The following is a 27607-nucleotide window of genomic DNA, read 5'->3' as shown; positions in this document are numbered from 1 at the left end:
ACCTCACCTTTTCTATCCTTCGCAGAGTTGGTTTGTCGTGTCCACCTGGGGGGTGTTTGGCGGTGAACGTGGGTCCAGAAGCGCCGGGCTTTGATCCTTTTGGGCGCTGGAGAGCGCGCCGTCCTTCACTCGGCCAGACAGATGCATTTTTCGTTTGTACACTTTGTTATGCACCAAAGGGGGAAAATAAATCGTTTTGTTATTGGAACCGCTTTCTGGTTGTTTTGGCGCTGGGTTCCGTCAGACGCAGGTCTGCTCCTCAACCCGCGTCGACACATAACAAGTACAGTAGAGTCATCTGTAAGGGCCTGTAAGGGTTTGTAGACCTTATGCCCACAAACTTTAGGTAGTCTACCATCTCTCACAGTAAGTCTTTTACTGTTCTGCTGCCACTGCATTTATGTTAAAACATTTTTGTCATGAAAGCCAATCTGGAAAATCTGTTATTTGAAACTGGTTAGAAAACAGCTCAGCGTGACACACAGATATGCAAAGTGCATAGTACAGTAGTTGGCAGGATTGTAAGATTCAGTAGTCCATAATCAAGGACTGACTGTTGTGTGGGCCGCTGAAGAGGAGGTACTGCTGGCCCACCACCACCAGATGGCGCCATGCTTGGCGTGCGGGCTCCAAGCACGAGAGGGCGTCGGAGCCGCTGGGAGTGACAGCTGTCACTTATCAGCACCAGCTGTCACTCATCACCATCACTACAAAGGCCGGACTGCAACTCCACCTCCTCGCCGAGAAATCAGCTACCGAACAAGGTAACTTTCTCTGCTGTGATATCGTTGTCTAAATATATATTGGTCTGTGTGCAGCCGTGTTCCTGCGGGCTCTATCGGAGACTGGATTGGCGGACAGTGAGAGGACGACGTTCTTCGCCTCTCACTCCATCCAGGAAAGAGACCAACAGGAGCTGCACGGCTGACGTTGTATCTGGAGGTGGAGGTTCTCCCCCCCGGAGGAACTACTCAGGGAACAATTACTGGGTGTGTCTTCCCACACCCACCATTAACTGTTTCTGTTTCTGCCAGCAGTACCTGGTCTGACAGCTGGAGATGGTGGCCACCTGGGACCCAGGACTTGGCAGCTCCATTGTTCTTCAGATCCATTGGCAGTGGAAGCCGTGTGGGATCCGGCTCTTCTCTGGACAGACGTCTTCTATCCTCGAGCTTGCCCACACGTCACCTTGTGTATGATTGACTGTACTCCTCAACTGCAATTGTCTGTATTCCGTTGTGTAATTCACAACATTAAATTGTTACTTTTTGGCTCATCCATTGTCCATTCATTACCGCCCCCTGTTGTGGGTCCGTGTCACTACACCTTCCCAACAGGATTTCTCGGCCAGCGTCATGGATCCCGAGGGGCGTCAACCATCGCTTGAACAGCCAATGGAAGAGCGAGGTGAACAGGCGTCAGCAGGAGGCGTGTTAGGTGAGCTGCAGCAAATCTTAACTGCTTTCACTGCTCGGTTGGACTTAGTCACTGAGCAGAATGTTATTCTCAATCGGAGAATGGAGGCTCTCACCGCCCGGGTGGAAGCGCAAGCTCAGGGCGCTGCTGCAGCACCTCCTCCTGCTGACCGGAGGCCTGAATAAGACATTCCGCTGGTCATTCAACGACCCCCCCCACCATCCCCTGAAGCTTACATAAGCCCTCCGGAGCCGTACGGAGGCTGTGTTGAGACGTGCGCGGACTTCTTAATGCAGTGCTCGCTCGTCTTTTCACAGCGTCCCGTCATGTACGAGTCAGACACCAGCCGGGTGGCTTACGTAATAAATTTGCTTCGAGGAGAGGCACGCGCCTGGGCTACGGCGCTCTTGGAGCAGAATTCACGGCTCCTAACGACGTATACTGGGTTTGTGAGGGAGTTCAAACAGGTTTTTGATCACCCCCATAGAGGCGAATCTGCTTCTAACTTGCTGCTGTCAATCAGACAGGGGCGTCGGAGCGCAGCGGAGTACGCAGTCGACTTCCGCATCGCGGCAGCGAGGTCTGGCTGTGAACAACGTTGCGCTCCGCGCCGCCTTTGTGAATGGACTGTCTCCGGTCCTGAAGGAGCATTTACTGGCTAAGGACGAACTGCGGGATTTCGATGGGCTTGTTGATCTGGTTATACGATTAGATAACCAATTAGAGGAACACCGTCGGGAGCAGGGCGGGGGGCGTGGCCGGGCACGAGCTGTCCCTCTTCCTTCTGGGTCCGAAAGGGTGCCGCCTTCCCCACGCTCCACAGCCCGTGACTCCCGTGTGGCAACAGCTCCCCCTGCTGATGAAGCTATGGACACGAGCAGGGCCAAAGTTAAATCACATAACAGACAACAGAGGCTGGCCCACGGGGAGTGTTTTTTCTGTGGCTCGAGTGAGCACCTACAGAGGAACTGCCCCAAGCAGTTAAACGACAATGCCCGCCCTTAGAAACTGGGCTAAGGGTGGGCCATAACACGCACGCAGGGAAACCCCGCAAATCCGCATGCATCCCAGTTACGATCCTGAGTGGGGATCTGACCCTTCACGCCCCAGCACTGGTAGACACGGGGTCAGAAGGGAATCTGCTGGATAGCAGATGGGCAAGGGAGGTCAGGCTCCCTCTAGTGGCTCTACCTTCACCATTGAAGGTATGGGCACTAGATGGCACCCTTCTTCCATTAATCACACACCAGACACAACCAGTGACATTGGTGGTGTCTGGTAATCACAGGGAGGAGATTGTGTTTTATGTAACACCTTCTACCTCCCGTTTGATTTTGGGTTATCCTTGGATGATAAAGCACAATCCCCGGATTGATTGGCCGTCTGGGGTTGTGGCTCAGTGGAATGAAACCTGCCACCGGGAGTGTCTCGGATCCTCGGTTCTGCCTGGTGTGACAGCTAGTGAGGAGGTTAAAGTCCCCCCCAATCTGACGGCAGTGCCATGTGAGTACCACGATCTTGCTGAAGTTTTCAGCAAAGATCTGGTGCTCACCCTTCCCCCACACCGTCCGTATGATTGTGCCATTGATTTGATACAGGGCGCTGAGTACCCGTCCAGCAGGCTGTACAATCTCTCACGTCCGGAACGCGAAACAATGAAGACCTACATCCGGGACTCGTTAGCTGCCGGGCTGATCCGGAACTCCACCTCCCCGATGGGTGCTGGTTTCTTTTTTGTGGGCAAGAAAGACGGCGGACTCCGTCCATGCATTGACTACAGGGGGCTGAACGAGATCACGGTTCGCAACCGATACCCTCTGCCCCTGTTAGATTCAGTGTTCACAACCCTGCATGGAGCCCAAATTTTCACAAAACTGGATCTTAGAAATGCGTACCACCTGGTTCGGATCCGGAAGGGAGACAAATGGAAGACGGCATTTAACACCCCGTTAGGTCATTTTGAGTACCTGGTCATGCCGTTCGGCCTCACTAATGCCCCCGCAGCGTTCCAAACTTTGGTAAATGATGTCTTGCGGGACTTCCTGCATCGGTTTGTCTTCGTATATCTAGACGATATACTCATCTTTTCCCCGGATCCTGAGACTCATGTTACGCATGTACGTCAGGTCCTGCAGCGGTTGTTGGAGAACCGGCTGTTTGTGAAGGGCGAGAAGTGCGAGTTCCACCGTACTTCTTTGTCCTTCCTGGGGTTTATTATCTCCTCCAACTCCGTCGCCCCTGATCCGGCCAAGGTTGCGGCGGTGAGAGATTGGCCCCAACCAACAAACGGTAGGAAACTACAGCAGTTCCTCGGTTTTGCTAATTTTTACCGGAGGTTCATCAAAGGCTACAGTCAGGTAGTTAGCCCCCTGACAGCCCTGACCTCCACAAAAGTCCCCTTCACCTGGTCGGATGAGTGTGAAGCCGCGTTTAGGGAGTTGAAACGCCGGTTTTCGACTGCGCCAGTTCTGGTGCAGCCCGATCCAAAACGCCAGTTTATAGTTGAAGTGGATGTCTCTGACTCAGGGATAGGAGACGTGCTATCCCAGAGCGGGGAGTCCGACAAGGTTCTCCACCCATGTGCCTACTTTTCCCGCAGGTTGACCCCGGCTGAAAGGAACTATGACATCGGCAATCGGGAACTTCTTGCGGTGAAGTAGGCTCTGGAGGAGTGGAGACACCTGTTGGAGGGAGCTTCGGTACCATTCACGGTTTTCACGGACCATCGGAACCTGGAGTACATCCGGACCGCCAAGCGTCTGAATCCCAGGCAAGCCCGCTGGTCACTGTTCTTCGGGCGTTTTGACTTTCAGATCACATACCGCCCCGGGATGAAGAACCAACGGTCTGACGCCCTGTCCCGGGTGCACGAGGAGGAAGTCAGGACCGAGCTGTCAGACCCAACGGAAACCATCATCCCCGAGTCCACTGTCGTGGCCACCCTTACCTGGGACATGGAGAAGACCGTCCGGGAGGCCCTGACACGGAACCCGGACCCGGGGACTGGACCCAAGAACAAGATGTACGTCCCACCAGAAGCCAGGGATGCAGTCCTTGACTTCTGTCATGGTTCGAAACTCTCCTGCCACCCAGGGGTGCGAAGAACCGTGGCAGTGGTCCGGCAGCGCTTCTGGTGGGCATCTCTGGAAGCCGACGTCCGGGAGTACGTCCAGGCCTGCACCACCTGCGACAGGGGCAAAGCCGACCATCACAGGACCCAAGGCCTACTCCAGCCTCTGCCCGTGCCTCATCGCCCCTGGTCTCACATCGGCCTGGACTTTGTCACGGGCCTCCCGCTGTCCCAGGGCATGACTACCATCCTCACGATAGTGGACCGGTTCTCCAAGGTGGCCCACTTCGTGGCCCTCCCGAAGCTCCCGACGGCCCAGGAGACTGCAGACCTCCTGGTCCACCACGTCGTGCGTCTGCATGGGATTCCATCGGACATTGTCTCAGACCGTGGTCCTCAGTTCTCCTCCCAGGTCTGGAGGAGTTTCTGCAGGGAACTGGGGGCCACCGTAAGTCTCTCGTCCGGGTACCACCCCCAGACGAACGGACAGGCAGAGCAGGCAAACCAGGAATTGGAGCAGGCCCTCCACTGCGTGACCTCCGTGCACCCGATGGCCTGGAGTGACCATCTGGCCTGGATCGAGTACGCTCATAATAGCCAAGTATTATCTGCCACTGGCCTCTCCCCATTTGAAGTATGTTTGGGGTACCAGCCCCCATTGTTTCCGCTTGTGGAGGGAGAGGTCGGGGTGCCCTCGGTCCAGGCCCATCTGAGGAAGTGCTGTCGGGTGTGACGTACTGCCCGCTCTGCCCTGCTCAGAGCCCGGACGAGGGCTAAGGCCCATGCAGACCGCCAGCGTTCCCCGGCCCCTGCATACCAGCCCGGGCAGGAGGTTTGGCTATCCACGAAGGACATCCCCCTGCAGGTGGAATCCCAGAAACTTAAGGACAGGTACATAGGACCATTCACCATACTCAAAGTCCTCAGTCCGGCCGCAGTGAAGCTGGTAGCTTCAGCTTCACTGCGGATACACCCCGTTTTTCATGTGTCCAGACTCAAGCCCTGACATGCCTCACCACTGTGTGCCCCTGGACTGGCGCCGCCTCCTGCCCGGATCATCGACAGGGAGCCCGCGTGGATAGTACGTCGGCTCCTGGACGTCCGTCGAAAGGGTCGGGGTTTCCAGTATCTGGTGTACTGGGAGGGTTATGGACCCGAAGAACGCTCCTGGGTGAAGAGGAGCTTCATCCTGGACCCGGCCCTCCTGGCCGACTTCTACACCCGTCACCCGGACAAGCCTGGTCGGGCGCCAGGAGGCGCCCGTTGAGGGGGGGGTCCTGTTGTGTGGGCCGCTGAAGAGGAGGTACTGCTATCCCACCACCACCAGATGGCGCCCTGCTTGGAGTGTGGGCTCCAAGCACGAGAGGGCGTCGGAGCCGCTGGGAGTGACAGCTGTCACTTATCAGCACCAGCTGTCACTCATCACCATCACTACAAAGGCCGGACTGCAACTCCACCTCCTCGCCGAGAAATCAGCTACCGAACAAGGTAACTTTCTCTGCTGTGATATCGTTGTCTAAATATATATTGGTCTGTGTTCCTGCGGGCTCTATCGGAGACTGGATTGGGGGACAGTGAGAGGACGACGTTCTTCGCCTCTCACTCCATCCAGGAAAGAGACCAACAGGAGCTGCACGGGTGACGTTGTATCTGGAGGTGGAGGTTCTCCCTCCCAGAGGAACTACTCAGGGAACAATTACTGGGTGTGTCTTCAAATCCCACCATTAACTGTTTCTGTTTCTGCCAGCAGTACCTGGTCTGACAGCTGGAGACGGTGGCCACCTGGGACCCAGGACTTGGCGGCTCCAGTGTTCTTCAGATCCGTTGGCAGTGGAAGCCGTGTGAGATCCGACTCTTCTCTGGACAGACGTCTTCTATCCTCGAGCCTGCCCACACGTCACCTTGTGTATGATTGACTGTACTCCTCAACTGCAATTGTCTGTATTCTGTTGTGTAATTCACAACATTAAATTGTTACTTTTTGGCTCATCCATTGTCCGTTCATTTCCGCCCCCTGTTGTGGGTCCGTGTCACTACACCTTCCCAACACTGACAAACAAAAGCGCTCAGACTGGAGCTTGTAAACAACTGTTTGTCTTTTATTATCTCCAATGCTTCATTCCCACAGTGTTGAACCTGACGTTGGTGGATCTACCAGGGATGACGAAGGTGCCAGTGGGTGACCAACCTGCAGACATAGAATTCCAAATTAAAGACATGCTGATGCAGTTTGTGACCAAAGAGAACTGCTTGATGTTGGCAGTCTCCCCGGCCAACTCCGATCTGGCCAATTCTGATGCTTTAAAGGTTGCCAAAGAGGTGGACCCTCAGGGTGGGTGTCACACGTATTCACATATTGCATGGAGTGTGAAGTCTTTAAAAATGTCCACACAGTTAGGATGCACTCTTGAAGGTATTTGAGCTTGCAGTTAATTCGTAGTAAATGTTTGTGTACATAGGTTTTCGTAGACATTGGTACAAGCCTAGACAGACTGAAGAATGACATAAATGAATGAGTCCATCCCCCTCTATTTTGTTAACATAACAACTCAAACACAATAAATACTATCATCTTGTAAATCTCCAAATTAAAATGAAATCTAATGAGGATGAACTGATTGCACTGTGGATAATGTTTATCATCAGATCAACAGAAAAAGCAGGTTTGTCTTACTGATCTAATACTGGAACTCTTGGCAAAGTTCTATCATACCTGCATTAATGGTAAATGTCCACCAGGTGGAAATAGTCCATTTCAAGAACCATGGGACACAATGGTGACCAATCTGTTGTTCAAAGTAGTAGATACCTGTCTGCCACCTGCTGGGCATGTCTGGGATTGCTGCAGGGAATAATCTTATCACATGTATGATGGAAATTAGGAGCAGGTGTGGCTGAAGTTACATAGAGCTTGAAATGACTTTGTTTCTTTTAATTTCAAAGCTTAGGTCTGGTGACCTTGGAAGCCACTGTTGCTTATGTCAATGTGTGTGTGTGTTCTGAAGGTATGAGGACCATTGGTGTGATCACGAAACTGGACCTGATGGATGAAGGAACAGATGCAAAAGACATCCTGGAGAATAAGCTGCTTCCACTCAGGAGGGGTGAGCAATAGTACCAATAGTACCAGTGGTTATGAAAAGCATAATAGCTATGGCAGATATTTGACCCCAATGACCCTGACCTTCACCCATTTGTTTGATCTTTGGCTGTTCTTGCCAGTGCAATTCTGGAATCTGCCTAAGTGTCTGCCAGTTGACCTCTGCCAAAATTGTTTGAGAGTAGTTGTGAGGCCAACATTCATTGACACACCAAGTTTTGTAGAAATTTGCATAAGGATTGGCGTAGGTGGCCAACAAACAGATAAGCAGACATGACTTTAGATCAGGGGTGGGCAACTTGTTCCAGAAAGAGGGTGCAGGTTTTCTTTGCAGCCACTGACTCCACCAGGTGAGTTCACTGATTAATATCACTTTGAGCAGATGGAATCAGTTAATCAGCCACTGGTGGAGTCAGTGGCTGCAAAGAAAAACCTGCACCCTCTTGGTCCTTTCTGGAACAAGTTGCTCACCCCTGCCTTAGATCTTGATCTTGGTAGGTCATTCCAGAATCCACCCTCATATGTGTGCCAAGTTTAGCTCAAACCTTAGTGGAAAATAATCAGTTAATCCACAATAATCCATTTACTATTGATAGCAATGACCCTAAACCAAATGATTCACCTTTGGTAAACTTGATATCACCTGGTCAATGCATGTGGACAATGGAGTGGGGGGTGAGGTGGAATGATCATGATTTTGGCTTTTGGCTCCAGTGACATTGACCTTTGCCAAAATTTGCCCATTCAGGGCAATTCTGGGGTCGACTGTCACCTGCCAATCCAGTTTGGTGGGAATCAGCCAAAGGACGGGCGAGGAGTAGGGGAACAAAGAGACAGACAAACAAACCAGCTTTTTGACCTATGACCTACTGTCTTTAACTTTTCCATCCCCCCCCCAAAAAAACAAACAAACAAACAAACAAACAAACAAACAAACAAACAAACAAAAAACCTTTAATGGGCAAATCTGGGGTCATCCTACATGCAGACAGCAAGTTTGTTGGAAATTAGCCCAAGATCCTTGGAGTAGTATTTTACCAAACAAACAAACAAACAACCACAAACAAACCACAAATGTCCCGTAATACGGCATGATGACTTCACGGCTCACACAGTGACACTCTGTTTCCCTCTTGTGGTAATAAGGCAGTTGCACTCATACTGCTCAGTGCTGTAACTACCATGGGGTGGGGGGGGGGGGCACAAAGAAAGAGGGATGGAGGGAGCTGAATGTAATAAAATACTTCTGAGTGAGAAATGAAAAGCAAGAGAGGAAGGTGAAAGAGGGGAGGGGAGGAGAGAAAAAGCTGCTTTTCTCTCTTGCATCTTGCGGGCTGCCCTTTTTTGCAATGTGCTGATTCTGTGCTTTTCTTTTCCATTTGCACTTGGTCAGGATTCAGGCGTGTGCTGTTGAAGATTTTCCATGTCCTTTGTTTTTTCTGGGTTGTCCTTTTTTTTAACACCCCCCCCCCCCCCCCAAAAAAAAAAAAAAAAAAAAAGCCATGGATGTTCACATTTACAAGGGGCTGCTGCTGGCTCTCAGTTACTTTCGTTGTAGAGCATGAAACAGTCATATACATGGAAACGTCACTGGAACTGAAATGGAATCTGCATGATGAACTGTCCTGTTGGCTCTAGTTTTGGTTTTTAGCACTTTGACTCAAACACAGTCTTTGCATGTGGGCCAAGCCTACGTTTTTTTTTTTTTTGGGTTCCTGCATTCTTCTTTTCTCTCTAACACTCACCCTTTGTTCAGTCTTTGACTTGTTTGTGGATTTGTACCACTAAACACGATTAAACTGGGTGAAAGAATTGTTCATTGTTGTTTGCTCTTGGACCAGATGCAGTTGTGCATTTAAAAGCTTAGTTGATGCCCATATTGGAGTAATGCAATACATTAATTTCCCAGTCAAATCACAAACACTGAGGGCCCTATCTTGCCGATCTGTAGTGTGCGGAATAAAGTGCATTATACAAGTGCATTTAAGGTGTACATAACTCTCCTTTGCTATTTACACGAATCATAATCGGAGCACAAAGTAAGCCACAGGGTGCAAAAGGGTTGCATTTATTCTCTTAATTAATCATGGATGTGTTTTTGAAGTAATATGAATAATTGCATTATTCTGGCTATAAGACAACCTTGATTATAGTTGTAAGACGGTGCCCTTTTTCAAAGCATGTTTTTAGAAAAAGACATTCTGAAGACTTTTTTAATAAAGAAAATGCTTTCATTTGAAAATACTATTATGGGAGGCACAACTTTTCTTTTGACAACCATATACTGTGTTATGTGGGCCGCTGAAGAGGAGGTACTGCTGGCCCACTACCACCAGAGGGCGCCCTGCTTGGAGTGCGGGCTCCAAGCACGAGAGGGCGCCAGACCCAGAGGAAGTGACAGCTGTCACTCATCACACCAGCTGTCACTCATCTACACCACTACTTAAGCCGGACTGCAACTCCACCTCCCCGCCGAGAAATCGACTACCAAGAGGTAATTTCTCTGCTGACTGACACGTTGTGTACTAATCTAGATCTCATTTGCAGCCATTGTCCTGTGGTCGTTGCCTTATCTGGGATTTTGGCGTTTGGTGTGACTACGACGACTGCGCCTCACTCTCTAAACAGATAAGTGGTTAATCAAGAGCTGCACGAGTGTGTGATTTGAAGGTGGAGATTCCCCCTCCTAACTGTGTACAGACCGTGGACCACTGAGTGTGCAGACTTACACTCATTCATCTTGTCTCTGCTTTCTGCCAGCAGTACCAGGGTCGACAGCCGAAGACAGAGGTCACCTGGGGATACGGGACTTGGCGGCTCCGGTGTTCTTCAGACCGTTGGTGGTGGAGGCCGTGTGGGACGCGGCTTCTCTCTCGTCGGGGTCTTCTATCTTCGAGCCTGCCCACACGTCACCTGGTGTTAATTGGCTTTACAAATTTTGTGTGTTTAGTTGTGTGTTGTCACAACATTAAATTGTTACCTTTTGGCTTACTCATTGTCCGTTCATTTGCGCCCCCTGTTGTGGGTCCGTGCTACGACACCTTCCCAACAGGATTTCTCGGCCAATCGTCATGGATTCCGAGGGGCGTCAACCCGAGCGTGAACGGCCAATGGAAGAGCCAGGAGCGCAGGCGTCAGCAGGAGGCGTGTTGAGTGAGCTGCAGCAGATCTTAACCGCCTTCACGGCTCGGTTAGATTTAGTGACCGAGCAGAATGTCCTCCTTAATCGGAGGGTGGAGGCTCTCGCCGCCAGGGTGGAAGCGCGCGATCAGGGCGCTGCTGCAGCTCCTCCTCTGGCTGGTCCTGGGCCTGTATCAGACGTTCCACTGGTCGTTCAACGACCCCCCCCACCGTCCCCTGAAGCATACATAAGCCCTCCGGAACCGTACGGGGGCTGTGTTGAGACGTGCGCAGACTTCCTCATGCAGTGTTTGCTCGTCTTTTCACAGCGCCCTGTCATGTACGCATCAGACGCTAGCCGGGTAGCTTATGTTATTAATCTGCTTCGAGGAGAGGCACGCGCTTGGGCTACAGCGCTTTGGGAGCAGAATTCATGGCTCCTAACGTCTTATACTGGGTTTGTACGGGAGTTCAAACAAGTGTTTGATCATCCCAACAGAGGCGAGACCGCTTCGAACGTGCTGCTGTCTATGAGACAGGGGCGCCGTAGCGCAGCCGAGTATGCAGTCGACTTCCGCAACGCGGCAGCGAGGTCTGGCTGGAATAATGTTGCGCTCCGCGCCGCCTTTGTAAATGGACTGTCCCCGGTCCTTAAGGAGCACCTACTGGCTAAGGAAGAACCGCGGGATTTTGACGGGCTTGTCAATTTGGTTATACGCTTAGACAACCGTTTAAACAAGCATCGTCGGGAGCAGGCCGGGGGGCGTGACCGGGCACGAGCCGTCCCTCCCCCTTCCGGTTCCGACAAGGTGACGTCGTCCCCACGCTTCACTGCCAGAAAGCCCCGTGTGGCTACAGCTCCCCCTGCTGAGAAGGCTATGGACACGAGCAGGGCCAAAGTGAAAACAAATGTCAGACAAAGGAGGCTGGCCCGCGGGGAGTGTTTTGTCTGCGGCTCTTGTGAGCACATGCAGAAGGACTGCCCTGAACGGTCAAACTACAACGCCCGTCCTTAGAAACTGGGCTAAGGGTGGGCCATAACACACACGCGGAAAGACCCCGCAAATCTGCACGAATCCCAGTAACAATCCTTTGTGGGGATTTAACCCTTCACGCCCCAGCACTGGTAGACACGGGGTCAGAAGGGAATCTGCTGGACAGCAGATGGGCAAAGGAAGTAGGGCTCCCCCTGGTGGCTCTGCCGGCACCATTGCAGGTGATGGCACTAGATGGCACCCTGCTTCCATTAATCACACATCAGACACAACCAGTGACTTTGGTTGTATCTGGGAATCACAGGGAGGAGATGGTGTTCCATGTAACACCATCTACCTCCCGAGTGATTTTGGGCTTTCCATGGATGGTGAAGCACAATCCCCGGATAGATTGGCCGTCCGGGGTTGTGACGCAGTGGAGCGAAACCTGCCACCGGGAGTGTTTAGGATCCTCGGTTCCTCCGGGCACTACGGCTAATGAGGAGGTCAAAGTCCCCCCCAATCTATCGGCGGTGCCAAAGGAGTACCATGATCTTGCTGACGTTTTCAGCAAAGATCTGGCGCTCACTCTTCCTCCGCACCGACTGTATGATTGCGCCATCGATTTGGTCCCGGGCGCTGAGTACCCGTCCAGTAGGTTGTACAACCTCTCACGTCCGGAACGCGAATCAATGGAGACCTACATGTTGGGAAGGTGTCGTAACACGGACCCACAACAGGGGGCGCAAATGAACGGACAATGGATAAGAAAAGGAGTAACAATTTAATGTTGTGAAGGCACACAACGGAATACAGACAGAAAAATACTGGATGCCAATTGTACACAAGAGGACTGTGGGCAGGCTCGAAGATAGGAGACCTCTGATGATCGAAGAGCCGGGGCCCACACCGCTTCCACCACCAACGGCCTGAAGAACACCGGAGCCGCCAAGTCCTGAGTCCCCAGGTGGTCTCTGTCCTCCGTTGTTGGCCCTGGTACTGCTGGCAGACAAGAAACAGATGACGGTGAGTGTGAGTCCTCACACCCAGCAACCTTTACACACGATTCCTCCGGGAGGGAAAACCTCCACCTCCAGATACGTATCACTCGTGCAGCTCCTGTTTGTCCCTCTTCTGGATGGAGTGAGAGACGAAGACCGTCGTCTTCTCACTATCCGCCAATCCAATCTCCAAGCAGGCTTTACAGGTATACGGCTGCACACAGATCACAATTTGAAAAACACTGAATAACAACAGCAGAGAAGAATTACCTCTAGTGGTAGATGAGAGACAGCTGGTGTGGTTGACAAGTGACAGCTGTCACTTCCAATGGCTCCGGCGCCCTCTCATGCTTGAAGCCCGCACTCCAAGCAGGGCGCCGACTGGTGGTGGTGGGCCAGCAGTACCTCCTCTTCAGCGGCCCACACAACAGGACCCCCCCCTCAACGGGCGCCTCCTGGCGCCCGACCAGGCTTGTCCGGGTGTCGGCGGTAGAAATCGACCAGGAGGGCCGGGTCCAGGATGAAGCTCTTCTTCACCCAGGAGCGTTCTTCGGGTCCGTACCCCTCCCAGTCCACCAAGTACTGAAAACCGCGGCCCATCCGACGGACGTCCAGGAGCCGACGAACAGTCCATGCCGGCTCCCCGTCGATGATTTGGGCAGGAGGTGGCTCGGGTCCAGGGGTGCAGAGCGGCGAGGTGTGGTATGGCTTGAGTCTAGAGACATGAAAAACTGGGTGGATCCGCAGTGAAGCCGGGAGTGTCAGCTTCACTGCGGCCGGGCTGAGGATCTTGGCGATGGGGAATGGTCCAATGAAACGGTCCTTCAGTTTCTGGGATGTCACTTGGATCGGGATGTCCTTAGTGGATAACCACACCTCCTGCCCCGGTTGGTATGCAGGGGCCGGGGATCGCCGGCGATCTGCATGGGCCTTGGCCCTCGTCCGGGCCCGCAACAGGGCAGAACGGGCGGTCCGCCACACCCGGCGGCACCTCCGCAGGTGGGCCTGGACCGAGGGTACCCCGACCTCTCCCTCCACAAGTGGGAACAATAGGGGCTGGTAGCCCAGACATGCTTCAAAAGGGGAGAAGCCGGCGGCAGATGACACTTGGCTGTTGTGAGCGTACTCGATCCAGGCCAGATGGTTACTCCAGGCCGCCGGATGCGCGGAGGTTACACAGCGAAGGGCCTGTTCTAAGTCCTGGTTCGCCCGCTCTGCCTGGCCGTTCGTCTGTGGGTGATACCCGGACAAGAGACGTACGGTGGCCCCCAGCTCCTTACAAAAACTCCTCCAGACCTGCGAGGAGAACTGGGGACCATGATCCGAGACGATGTCCGACGGTATCCCATGCAGACACACGACGTGGCGGACCAGGAGGTCTGCTGTCTCCTGGGCCGTTGGGAGCTTCGGGAGGGCCACGAAGTGGGCCGCCTTGGAGAACTGGTCCACTGTCGTCAGTATGGCGGTGTTGCCCTGGGACGGCGGGAGGCCCGTGACGAAGTCCAGGCCGATGTGGGACCAGGGGCGATGAGGCACAGGCAGGGGTTGGAGGAGACCCCTGGTCTTGTGATGGTCCGCCTTGCCCCTGGCACAGGTGGTACAGGCCTGGATGTAGTCCCGGACGTTGGCTTCCAGTGACGCCCACCAGAAGCGCTGCTGGACTACTGCCACGGTCCTACGCACTCCGGGATGACAGGAGAACTTGGATCCGTGGCCGAAGTCCAAGACGGCAGCCCTAGCCCCTGGTGGGACGTAAAGTTTGTTCTTCGGACCATCTCCCGGGTCTGGGTTCCTTGTCAGGGCCTCCCGGACGGTTTCCTCCACGTCCCAGGTGAGGGTGGCCATGACAGTGGACTCGGGAAGGATGGTTTCGATGGGGTCCGACAACTCAGCTTTGGCCTCCTCTTCGTGCACCCGGGACAGTGCATCGGACCGTTGATTCCTAGTCCCGGGGCGGTAGGTGATCCGGAAGTCAAAGCGTCCGAAGAACAGGGACCAGCGGGCTTGCCTGGGGTTCAGCCGCTTGGCGGTCCGGATGTACTCCAGGTTCCGGTGGTCCGTGAAAACCGTGAAAGGCTCCGTAGCTCCCTCCAACAGGTGTCTCCACTCTTCCAGAGCCTCCTTCACCGCGAGGAGTTCCCGATTGCCCACGTCATAATTCCGCTCAGCGGGGGTCAACCTGCGGGAAAAGTAGGCACAAGGATGGAGAACCTTATCGGACTCCCCGCTCTGGGACAGCACGGCTCCTATCCCTGAGTCTGAGGCGTCCACCTCCACTAAAAACTGGCGAGTAGGATCAGGCTGCACCAGAACTGGCGCAGACGAAAACCGGCGTTTCAACTCCCTAAACGCGGCCTCGCACCGGTCCGACCAGGTGAAGGGGACCTTAGTGGAGGTCAGGGCAGTCAGGGGGCTAACAACCTGACTGTAACCCTTAATGAACCTCCTGTAGAAGTTTGCAAAGTCGAGGAACTGTTGCAGCTTCCTACGGCTTTTTGGTTGGGGCCAATCCCTCACCGCCGCAACCTTGGCCGGATCCGGGGCGACGGAGATGGAGGAGATGATAAACCCCAGGAAGGACAAAGAAGTGCGGTGAAACTCACACTTCTCGCCCTTCACAAACAACCGGTTCTCTAACAACCGCTGTAGGACCTGACATACATGCTGGACATGAGTCTCAGGGTCCGGAGAAAAGATGAGTATATCATCCAGATATACGAAGACAAACCGGTGCAGGAAGTCCCGCAAGACGTCATTAACCAATGCTTGGAACGTCGCGGGCGCGTTGGTGAGACCAAACGGCATGACCAGGTACTCAAAATGACCTAACGGGGTGTTAAATGCCGTCTTCCATTCGTCTCCCTGCCGGATCCGAACCAGGTGGTACGCATTCCTAAGATCAAGTTTGGTGAATATTTGAGCTCCATGCAGGGGTGTGAACACCGAATCCAAGACGGGCAACGGGTATCGATTGTGAACCGTGATCTCGTTCAACCCCCTGTAATCGATGCATGGACGGAGTCCGCCGTCTTTCTTACCCACAAAAAAGAAGCCCGCACCCATCGGGGAGGTGGAGTTCCGGATCAATCCGGCGGCTAAGGAGTCCCGGATGTAGGTCTCCATTGATTCGCGTTCCGGACGTGAGAGGTTGTACAGTCTACTGGACGGGTACTCAACGTCCGGAATCAAATCAATGGCACAATCGTACGGTCGGTGCGGGGGAAGAGTGAGTGCCAGATCTTTGCCGAAAACATCAGCCAGATCATGGTACTCCTCAGGCACCGCCGTCAGATTGGGAGGGACTTTAACCTCCTCCTTAGCCGAGATCCCGGGTGGAACCGAGGATCCTAAACACTCCCGGTGGCAGGCTTCGCTCCACTGCGCCACTACCCCAGACGGCCAATCGATCCGGGGATTGTGTTTCACCATCCAAGGAAAACCCAAAATCACTCGGGAGGTAGAAGGTGTTACGTAAAACACGATCTCCTCCCTGTGATTCCCAGACACAACCAGAGTCACGGGCTGTGTCCGGTGTGTGATTAACGGGAGTAGAGTGCCATCTAGTGCCCGTACCTTCAAAGGCGAAGGCAGAGCCACTAGAGGGAGCCCTACTTCCTTTGCCCATCTGCTGTCCAACAGATTCCCTTCGGACCCCGTGTCCACCAGTGCTGGGGCGTGAAGGGTTAAATCCCCACTCAGGATTGTCACTGGGATTCGTGCTGATCTGCGGGGCCTCCCCGTGTACATGTTATGGCCCACCCTTAGCCCAGTTTCTAAGGACAGGCGTTGGTGTTTGACCGTTTGGGGCAATCTTTTAACATGTGCTCACATGAGCCACAGTAAAAACACTCCCCGCGGGCCAGCCTCCTTTGTCTGACATCAGATCTCACTTTGGCCCTGCTCGTGTCCATAGCTTCGTCAGCAGGGGGAGCTGTTGCCACACGGAGCCCTCTGGCAGTGGAACGTGGGGACGACGTCACCCCTTCGGACCCGGAAGAGAGAGGGACGGCTTGTGCCCGGCCACGCCCCCCGGCCTGCTCCCGACGGTGTTCATTTAAGCGGTTGTCTAAGCGTATAACCAGATTGACAAGCCCGTCGAAATCCTGCGGTTCGTCCTTAGCCAGTAAATGCTCCTTCAGTACTGGAGACAGTCCGCTTATGAAGGCAGCGTGGAGCGCAACGTCATTCCAGCCAGACCTCGCAGCCGCGATGCGGAAGTCGACAGCGTAATCAGCTGCGCTCCGACGCCCCTGTCTCATTGACAGCAGCACGGTCGAGGCGGTCTCGCCTCTGTTGGGATGATCAAACACTTGTTTGAATTCCCATATAAACCCAGCGTATAATGTCAGAAGCCATGAATCCTGTTCCCAGAGCGCTGTAGCCCAAGCGCGTGCCTCACCTCGAAGCAGATTAATTACATAAGCCACCCGGGTGGCGTCTGATGCGTACATAACCGGACGCTGTACAAAAACGAGCGAACACTGCATTAGGAAGTCTGCGCACGTTTCAACACAGCCTCCGTACGGTTCGGGAGGGCTTATGTAAGCTTCAGGGGACGGTGGGGGGGGTTGTTGAACGGCCAGTGGAACGTCTGTATTAGGCCCCGGGCCAGCAGGAGGAGACACTGCAGCGATGCTCGACTCGCGTGCTTCCACTCTGGCGGTGAGAGCCTCCATCCTCCGATTGAGGATTGCATTTGCTCGGTTACCAGATGTAACTGAGCAGTGAAAGCGGTAAGGATTTGCTGCAGATCACTTACCACGCCTCCTGCTGACGCCTGCGCTCCTTGTTCTCCCATTGGCTGTTCAAGCTGTGGTTGACGCCCCTCGGGATCCATGACGAATGGCCGAGAAATCCTGTTGGGAAGGTGTCGTAACACGGACCCACAACAGTGGGCGCAAATGAACGGACAATGGATAAGAAAAGGAGTAACAATTTAATGTTGTGAAGGCACACAACGGAATACAGACAGAAAAATACTGGATGCCAATTGTACACAAGAGGACTGTGGGCAGGCTCGAAGATAGGAGACCTCTGATGATCGAAGAGCCGGGGCCCACACCGCTTCCACCACCAACGGCCTGAAGAACACCGGAGCTGCCAAGTCCTGAGTCCCCAGGTGGTCTCTGTCCTCCGTTGTCGGTCCTGGTACTGCTGGCAGACAAGAAACAGATGACGGTGAGTGTGAGTCCTCACACCCAGCAACCTTTACACACGATTCCTCCAGGAGGGAAAACCTCCACCTCCAGATACGTATCACTCGTGCAGCTCCTGTTTGTCCCTCTTCTGGATGGAGTGAGAGACGAAGACCGTCGTCTTCTCACTGTCCGCCAATCCAATCTCCAAGCAGGCTTTACAGGTATACGGCTGCACACAGATCACAATTTGAAAAACACTGAATAACAACAGCAGAGAAGAATTACCTCTAGTGGTAGATGAGAGACAGCTGGTGTGGTTGACAAGTGACAGCTGTCACTTCCAATGGCTCCGGCGCCCTCTCATGCTTGAAGCCCGCACTCCAAGCAGGGCGCCGACTGGTGGTGGTGGGCCAGCAGTACCTCCTCTTCAGCGGCCCACACAACACTACATCCTGGACTCCTTAGCTGCCGGGCTGATCCGGAACTCCACCTCCCCGATGGGTGCTGGTTTCTTTTTTGTGGGTAAAAAAGACGGCGGACTCCGTCCATGCATTGATTACAGAGGGCTGAACGAGATCACGGTTCGCAACCGATACCCGTTACCTCTGTTGGATTCAGTGTTCACGCCCCTGCATGGAGCCCAAATCTTTACGAAATTGGATCTTAGAAACGCGTACCACCTGGTTCGGATCCGGAAGGGAGACGAATGGAAGACGGCATTCAACACCCCGTTAGGTCATTTTGAGTACCTGGTCATGCCGTTCGGACTCACTAACGGCCCCGCGACGTTCCAAGCTTTGGTAAATGACGTCTTGCGGGACTTCCTGCATCGGTTCGTCTTCGTATATCTGGACGATATACTCATCTTTTCCCCGGACCCTGAGACCCATGTCCAGCATGTACGTCAGGTCCTACAGCGGTTGTTGGAGAACCGGCTGTTTGTGAAGGGCGAGAAGTGTGAGTTCCACCGCACTTCTTTGTCCTTCCTGGGGTTCATCATCTCCTCCAACTCCGTCGCCCCTGATCCGGCTAAGGTTGCGGCGGTGAGAGAGTGGCCCCAACCAACAAGCCGCAGGAAACTACAGCAGTTCCTCGGCTTTGCAAATTTTTACAGGAGGTTCATTAAAGGTTACAGTCAGGTAGTTAGCCCCCTGACTGCCCTGACCTCCACCAAGGTCCCCTTCGCCTGGTCGGATCGGTGCGAAGCCGCGTTCCAGGAGTTGGAATGCCGGTTCTCGACTGCACCAGTTCTGGTGCAGCCTGATCCTGATCGCCAGTACATAGTAGAAGTGGACGCCTCTGACTCAGGGATAGGAGCCGTGCTGTCCCAGAGCGTGGAGGCTGATAAAGTTCTCCATCCTTGTGCCTTTTATTCCCGCAGGTTGACCCCAGCTGAACGGAACTATGACGTCGGCAATCGGGAACTTCTTGCGGTGAAGGAGGCTCTTGAAGAGTGGAGACACCTGCTGGAGGGGGCATCGTTGCCCTTCACGGTTTTCACGGACCATCGGAACCTGGAGTACATCCGGTCCACCAAGCGGCTGAACCCCAGGCAAGCCCGCTGGTCTCTGTTCTTCGGGCGCTTTGACTTCCAGATCACGTATCGCCCCGGGACCAAGAACCAAAAATCAGATGCATTGTCCCGGGTGCACGAAGAAGAAGCCAAAGCGGGGCTGTCGAACCCCACCGAGACCATCATCCCCGAGTCCACTGTCGTGGCCACCCTTACCTGGGACGTGGAGAAGACCGTCCGGGAGGCCCTGACAAGGAGCCCGGACCCAGGGACTGGCCCCAAGAACAGACTGTACGTCCCACCAGAGGCTAGAGCTGCCGTATTGGACTTCTGTCACGGGTCCAAGCTCTCCTGTCATCCCGGAGTGCGTAGGACCTTGGCAGTAGTCCAGCAGCGCTTCTGGTGGGCGTCCCTGGAAACCGACGTCCGGGACTACATCCAGGCCTGTACCATCTGCGCCAGGGGCAAGGCAGACCATCGGAGGACGACGGGCCTCCTCCAACCCCTGCCAGTGCCTCATCGCCCCTGGTCTCACATCGGCCTGGATTTCATCACGGGCCTCCCGCTGTCCCAGGGCAACACCGTGATTCTCACGATAGTGGACCGGTTCTCCAAGGCGGCCCACTTCGTGGCCCTCCCGAAGCTCCCGACGGCCCAGGAGACGGCAGACCTCCTGGTTCACCACGTCATGCGGCTGCATGGGATACCATCGGACGTTGTATCAGATCGTGGTCCCCAGTTCTCTTCACAGGTGCGGAAGAGTTTCTGCAAGGAGCTGGGGGCCACCGTGAGTCTCTCGTCCGGGTACCACCCCCAGACCAACGGCCAGGCAGAGCGGGCCAACCAGGAGTTGGAGCAGGCCCTTCGGTGTGTCACCTCCGCACATCCGGTGGCCTGGAGTCACCATCTGGCCTGGATCGAGTATGCCCACAACAGCCAAGTTTCGTCTGCTACCGGCCTCTCCCCTTTTGAGGCATGTTTGGGGTTCCAGCCCCCATTGTTCCCGCTGGTGGAGGGAGAGGTCGGTGTGCCCTCGGTCCAGGCCCACCTCAGGAGGTGCCACCGGGTGTGGCGGACCGCCCGCTCTGCCCTGTTAAAGGCCCGGACGAGGGCTAAGACCCATGCGGACCGCCGACGTTCCCCGGCCCCCACATACCAGCCCGGGCAGGGGGTGTGGCTTTCAACAAAGGACATCCCCCTCTGTGTGGACTCTCCCAAGTTAAAGGACAGATACATCGGACCATTCACGATCCTCAAGATCATCAACCCGGCCGCAGTGAAGCTCCAACTCCCAGCTTCACTGCGGATCCACCCTGTATTCCACGTGTCCCGTATCAAGCCACACCACACCTCGCCCCTCTGTGCACCTGGACCTACGCCGCCTCCTGCCCGGCTCATCGATGGGGAGCCTGCTTGGACAGTCCGCAGGCTCCTGGACGTCCGTCGTAAGGGCCGGGGGTTCCAATATCTGGTGGACTGGGAGGGGTATGGACCTGAGGAATGCTCCTGGGTGAAGAGGAGCTTCATCCTGGACCCGGCCCTCCTGGCCGATTTCTACAGAAGACACCCGGACAAGCCAGGTCGGGCGCCAGGAGGCGCCCGGTGAGGGGGGGGTCCTGTTATGTGGGCCGCTGAAGAGGAGGTACTGCTGGCTCACTACCACCAGAGGGCGCCCTGCTTGGAGTGCGGGCTCCAAGCACGAGAGGGCGCCAGACCCAGAGGAAGTGACAGCTGTCACTCATCACACCAGCTGTCACTCATCTACACCACTACTTAAGCCGGACTGCAACTCCACCTCCCCGCCGAGAAATCGACTACCAAGAGGTAATTTCTCTGCTGACTGACACGTTGTGTACTAATCTAGATCTCATTTGCAGTCATTGTCCTGTGGTTGTTGCCTTATCTGGGATTTTGGCATTTGGTGTGACTACGATGACTGCGCCTCACTCTCTAAACAGATAAGTGGTTAATCAAGAGCTGCACGAGTGTGTGATTTGGAGGTGGAGGTTCCCCCTCCTAACTGTGTACAGACCGTGGACCACTGAGTGTGCGGACTTACACTCATTCATCTTGTCTCTGCTTTCTGCCAGCAGTACCAGGGTCGACAGCCGAAGACAGAGGTCACCTGGGGATACGGGACTTGGCGGCTCCGGTGTTCTTCAGACCGTTGGTGGTGGAGGCCGTGTGGGACGCAGCTTCTCTCTCGTCGGGGTCTTCTTTCTTCGAGCCTGCCCACACGTCACCTGGTGTTAATTGGCTTTACAAATTTTGTGTGTTTAGTTGTGTGTTGTCACAACATTAAATTGTTACCTTTTGGCTTACTCATTGTCCGTTCATTTGCGCCCCCTGTTGTGGGTCCGTGCTACGACACCTTCCCAACATACTGACCCACTGCTACTTTTAAGATTTTCTGACTGGTAAAATTTTTAAGCTGTTTTTCTTTTGTTCTCACTGTCTTCTAACATGGTTCATGGTTGCTTGAGAGTTGATTGATGACTTTGCTGAATTTACTATCACAAGCTTAAAATTTCCATCGTAACTTCACAGTTGCTGGTTAATGTACCCAGCGCTCGAGCTGCATTCTGTTCAGAATGATCACTGTGGCTGTGTCCCAATTCAGCAGCTGCTCACTTCAAAGGCTGTATTCGTGGTCCCTTTTACATCATACGCTGCGTGACTAGGCTGTCCCATTTTAAAGGCTGCTTGTGCTTCTTTCCCACAAATGAAGGATAAGACAGGTGGATCCTTCATGGCTCAAACAATTCCACTAGTCACTGTTTTTATTTATTTATTTTTGCTTAAGACAAAATGGTTTAGTACTGAAAAACAATTACTAAACTGCAGGTTATGTCCACTACACTATCTTGGCATGTGCAACTGTCAAGGTTTCCAGGCAACAGGAGACGGGGTTGGGGAATCGTAAGGATGCAACAGAAAAATGCTAGAGCGTCTCATTTCAGATCAGTTTATTCTGGCTTCTGCTGCATCTGCACAGCTGAAGCTTGAAGAGTTTATTTATTTATTGACCTTAGAAGGGTGCAGACTCTGACTTGAGACAGAGACTGTGTGTCTTCATGCTAGTTACAGGGGCGGCTCACTTCGGCCTCCTGGAAGCACACTTGTTTCACAGGAATTTAGTGCCACCTACTGTTGCAGATGTGTATGATGTAAAGGTGTAGACCTGAAATATCAGATGACCCCACGTTTTCAGATGTATGAGTATTTCCAAGAAAACAGTCTTGCATTCTGAACAATACAGTAACCCAATCAGGTTGTCGTGTGTCTTTACCGTTAAGACTGGTGTGTGCTGGAAACTGGTGCATTGCTATTTCGATGGCGCACTCGTGAGAGGTTTTCTGGTGTGGAAACTGATGTGTGCACAAAGCATCAAAGTGTACAAGTAGATCATTGATCATAGCTGCATGAGATGAACCAGTTGAGCACCCTTTTCCACCCAGGTTACCCAGGAGATAAAAGACTAGGATGTGGCTTCCTGTAAATCTCACAATGTTTCATCCTGTTCTGATGTGTTCAGGTTACATTGGTGTGGTGAACAGGAGCCAGAAGGATATTGACGGCAAGAAGGATATCACTGCTGCTATGGCTGCAGAGAGGAAGTTCTTCCTCACCCACCCCGCGTATCGGCATCTGGCCGACCGCATGGGCACACCTTACCTCCAGAAAGTCCTCAATCAGGTGTGGAAAAGAGCAAGAGATTGAGTTCTCAGGGATAAAGAGACAGATATTCCAAAGTTAAACATTCAACATGATTTTAACTGCATTTTTTTTATGTGACCCCATGCAGCAACTGACCAATCACATCCGGGACACACTGCCAGGTCTGCGGGCCAAGCTGCAGAGCCAGCTTCTCTCCATAGAGAAGGAGGTAGAGGAGTATAAGAACTTCAGACCTGATGATCCCTCTCGCAAAACCAAGGCTCTGCTTCAGTGAGTGGGAGAGACAGACAAACAGACGCAAGAACAGAGAGACAGAGACAGATGTGTGTGTGTGTGTGTGTCTCCTTGCAGGATGGTGCAGCAGTTCTCTGTGGATTTTGAGAAGTGCATAGAGGGCTCCGGGGATCAGATCGACACGGCTGAGCTCTCAGGAGGCGCCAGGATCAACCGCATCTTCCATGAACGCTTCCCCTTTGAACTTGTCAAGGTCTGCGCCAGAGCAAAAATAATAATACATTTCTCATTCATGTTTTTGTTGGTTGGTAGTTCTCAAGTTGACGGTTCACATCAGCAGTTCCTCACATTCATATGACCCTATAAAACTACAACACACTGCTATTTAACACACTGGGTTTGATACTTAGAGCCAGATAGAAGAACAAGATGGTGGTTTTGCAAAACTACATACATATAGCCATCTTCCATCACTGACTGGGGAAGACGTGTTTCCAAACTCAATAATGAAACAAAATATAAATTTATCTTGGTGAATCATAAAACTAAACCAAAGGCATTAGAGGACTGAGGCATACCCTTTGTACTCTACATATGCCACAATATAAATATAGAAGTAAATATACATAATGGTGTTTTTGACTCTGTATGACTTCATCATATGATTTCTGTGTGACCTCATTATAAAGTCATTCATACCAATCAATCAAAAATATTTTGGTGATCAATATATGTTTTACATCATCTATCTAGGCTTGTCGGTTTTTGAAATATACCAAAAAAAAAAAAAATGTTTTTCAGACCACATTTTCCTTAACGTTTGACCAAACTACCTCAAAATCTATTCACCTCTAGATATCTATCCAGCTGATGTTCCCACAATGTTTGAAAGAAATTTGTCCACCTGTGTTAAAGTTATCATGTCCACAGATGCACAGACACACCAGCAAAAGCAATACCCTGGTATCACTGTTTTGCCAACGCGGATCGTAAAAAAAAAAAAACGTATTTTCTGATCCAGGAGTGGAAAATCCCCACTTTAGTGAGTAAAAATCCAGCCATATATTTGTTGCAGCCACCTACTTAAACCAGCTAATTCCAGTTAGTTCAACTCTTCAAGCGGGTAGATGGGTGAGCTAGTCACTGAAATCACCTGTTTTAGATGCACAGTTAGATGCAATACACGTTGGACTTTTACTCACTGAAGCCACAGTTTTCAACCTCTGTTCTTATCTTGAATTGACAATTTGGAGACAGAATGTTCTTGGGACAGCTCTGAGATGGTACCGTAAGTCACAATTACATTTTCACGGTGGTACAGAGGCACACATAGACCACAGGGCCAAATTAATAAATCAGTACAGCGACATACAGGTACATAAACTGGTTGAGTCAGTTTCGACATCACCCAACATTGTGTGCTTGCAGTGCGCATTGACTGATTGGTTATGGTGGCGCTGCCTCTTTGGTGGTACATAGTCACGCGATGAGTCCACCTCTAGGTTTTCTGTCTGGCTCTGTGAACTGAGGTCATTGATAAGCCCCACCCACTTCAAAACCACCAAAAGAGAGAAACGATGCCTCTGAAATCTCACTCGGTTTGCTTTAAAGGGCTCTACATTATCTGAAAAACCTGCATGCTAACTTACATTTATGTACTTATAGTGCCCTGAAGAATTCCCACAATGCAACTGAAAAGGTCGTGTTCATAGCGTGCATAGCATTAGGATTTGCTTGAAAGCCAGCAGTCCTACATCACGTCAATGCAGATTTGGATTGCTGACTCAATCCCTCCTATTTATCCTGGATTGGGTCCAATACCAAGTTGGACTGCACCAGGTTGAGTAACAGTATTCAGGGATTGAACCGCCATCTCTTTTTTTTTATGGTCAACCTGTTTGAATGCCTGCGCCACAGTTGATTTGTGCGTCAACTTTAATAAATGTGTAAATTACAGTTTTCATCGATTACAATGTTCTCTCATCTTCCAGTCCTTTTTTTTAACTTCTGTCCAATTTGCTCGAGCACTCAACCCTTACCTTTCTTCTCCTCTGCGGATATATAACTGAGTACGGAAAAATGTCCTGTTGGTTTCCCACTAAGAAGTCAGAGCAGGCCATTTCCTAACCACAAGCTTGGATCGCAGCACAGAAATCCCCAGCATCTGTCAGATACATTAGATGTCAGTTCTCATTTCTGCTGTATATCTTTGCAACAGAAGCTTAGGAGTAAAGAGGAAACTTTATTGGGGTAAGTGGAGAGGAATGTGTCACTGCAGCCGTAAATAATACAGCGATATGTCGACAGATGAAAACCGGAGAACAAAAGTGACCATACGTGACATGAAACACACTGTTATGTGTTTGTTTGTCTCTTTTTCAGATGGAGTTTGACGAGAAAGAGCTCCGCAAGGAGATCAGCTACGCCATCAAGAACATTCACGGCATCAGGCACGTCTGTCCTCCATCTTCCCTTCACTTCCTCTCTACCTCCCTCTTTCTTTCCATCCCTGTTGCCTCTGTTGGCCAGAGTGCATCTAAATGCCTTCGCCCATCTAATGGCCAAAATCTTAAATCGCGCTTTGAGTGATTCTTAGAACAAGGGGATTTGGCATCAGATGGGTGACTGCGTTTTAGATGATAATCGCTTCATTCGTTTCTGAATTCATGCCATTGTGTGGTCCGTTTGACCAAAATGTGTCTGGTTGGTGAAATCCTGAGCGCGTGCATATTTGATCTGAGACACGTGCATTTGCTCGCACTGATCTCTTGTCCGATCTGCAGCTGTGACTCACATTGGCATTTGCACGGCTTTATCCAATGAGGTCAAAAATCTAAACTTGGTGCCAAGATATACTTTAAATTTTGTTTCAAAGAGCCAGCAACAACATGCAGGGTGAAGCAGAATTTATGTGTGGTCATCTGCTTGTGTGGAAAATCAAAACAGGAACCAAAAAAGTAATTTACTTCCTTGACGGCTAGAACATTATTGGTTTATGTGTTTGTTTTGCTTACCGAAGTATTTTAAGCAGTTTGTGGTTGAATTACATCTTATTTGCCATTGAAAAAAAGTACCTTTTTTGTAATGTAGCTCTAACATTATCTAGAGTGTGTATAAAATACAAATTATAAAATTAAACATTATATATATATATATATATTATATATATATATATATATATATATATATATATATATATATATATATATATATATATATATATATAAATTTGAGTTACACTTAGTAATGTACAGTGCTTCACTTTTTCCACATTTTGATATGTTACATCCTTATTCCAAAATGGATGAAATTAATTTTTTCCCTCAAAATTCTGCCCACAATACCCCATACTGACAATGTGAAAAAAAAGTGTTTTTGAGATTTTGCAAATTTAAAAAAAACCTCCAAAAAACAAAGAACTAAGAAATCACTTGTACATAACTATTCACAGCCTTTGCCATGAATCTCAAAATTGAGCTCAGGTGCATCCTGTTTCCACTGATCATCCTTGAGATGTTGATACAGCTTAATTGGAGTCCACCTGGAGTAAGTTCAGTTGATTGGACATGATTTGGAAAGACACACACCTGTCTACATACAAGGTCCCACAGTTGACAGTGCACGTCCAGCCTAGTCTCAAGTTTTTTTTTCCGTGCTCCCGTCACAAAATGATTCAAATTTTCATGACAGGGTTTTTTTTTTAAACTCACTATTACTAACCCTACTCCTACCCTAACCCCCCTCCCCCCCCCCACTTCACTTTTAATTTCGTGCAGCCATCACGGAATGAATTACAATGAATTAGTACTGCCGTGATGAAAATGAGGCACAATATCACGAACCAATAGATTAATGTATATTTCGTGCTGCTGAATCACGACATGCCATGAGACTGGGTTGGCATGTCAGAGCACAACCAAGTGTGAAGTCAAAGCAATTGTCTGTAGACCCTCCAAGACAGGATTGTCTCGAGGCCAATTGAACATCTCTGAAGAGATCTGAAAATGGCTGTGCACCGGCGCTCCGCATTCAACTGATGGAGCTTGAGAGGTGCTGCAAAGAGCAATGGGCAAAACTGACCAAAGATAGGTGAGGCAAATGTGTGGCTTCATATTCAAGAAGAATTGAGCAGTATTGAGCAAAGGGGGTATGAATACTTATGTATCTGTGATTCCTTAGTTTTTTACTTTTAATGAATTTGCAAAAAAAAAAAAACTTTTTTCATGTTGTCATTATGGGGTGTTGTGAGTAGAATTTTTTTTTTTTTTTTTGGGGGGGGGGGGATTTATTCCATTTTGGAATAAGTCTGTCACATAACAAAATGTGGAAAAAGTGAAGCGCTGTGAATACTTTATGGATGCAC

General features: G+C 51.4%; 1 protein-coding gene across 1 annotated transcript in view; it reads left to right on the top strand.

The window, feature by feature from the left end:
- The window catches only part of dnm1a (dynamin 1a), a 120777-nt gene that overhangs the window by 22248 nt on the left and 70922 nt on the right, over positions 1-27607 (top strand). The window contains 6 exon segments of the mRNA XM_034192027.1: positions 6615-6818; positions 7492-7590; positions 22868-23028; positions 23138-23280; positions 23362-23497; positions 25627-25698. Of these exon segments, the coding sequence (XP_034047918.1) occupies positions 6615-6818; positions 7492-7590; positions 22868-23028; positions 23138-23280; positions 23362-23497; positions 25627-25698 (815 nt within the window).

Source organism: Thalassophryne amazonica, chromosome 17, assembly GCF_902500255.1.
Source record: "Thalassophryne amazonica chromosome 17, fThaAma1.1, whole genome shotgun sequence".
NCBI classification, from domain to species: Eukaryota; Metazoa; Chordata; class Actinopteri; order Batrachoidiformes; family Batrachoididae; genus Thalassophryne; species Thalassophryne amazonica.
This window is presented reverse-complemented; position numbering and strand designations above follow the sequence as displayed.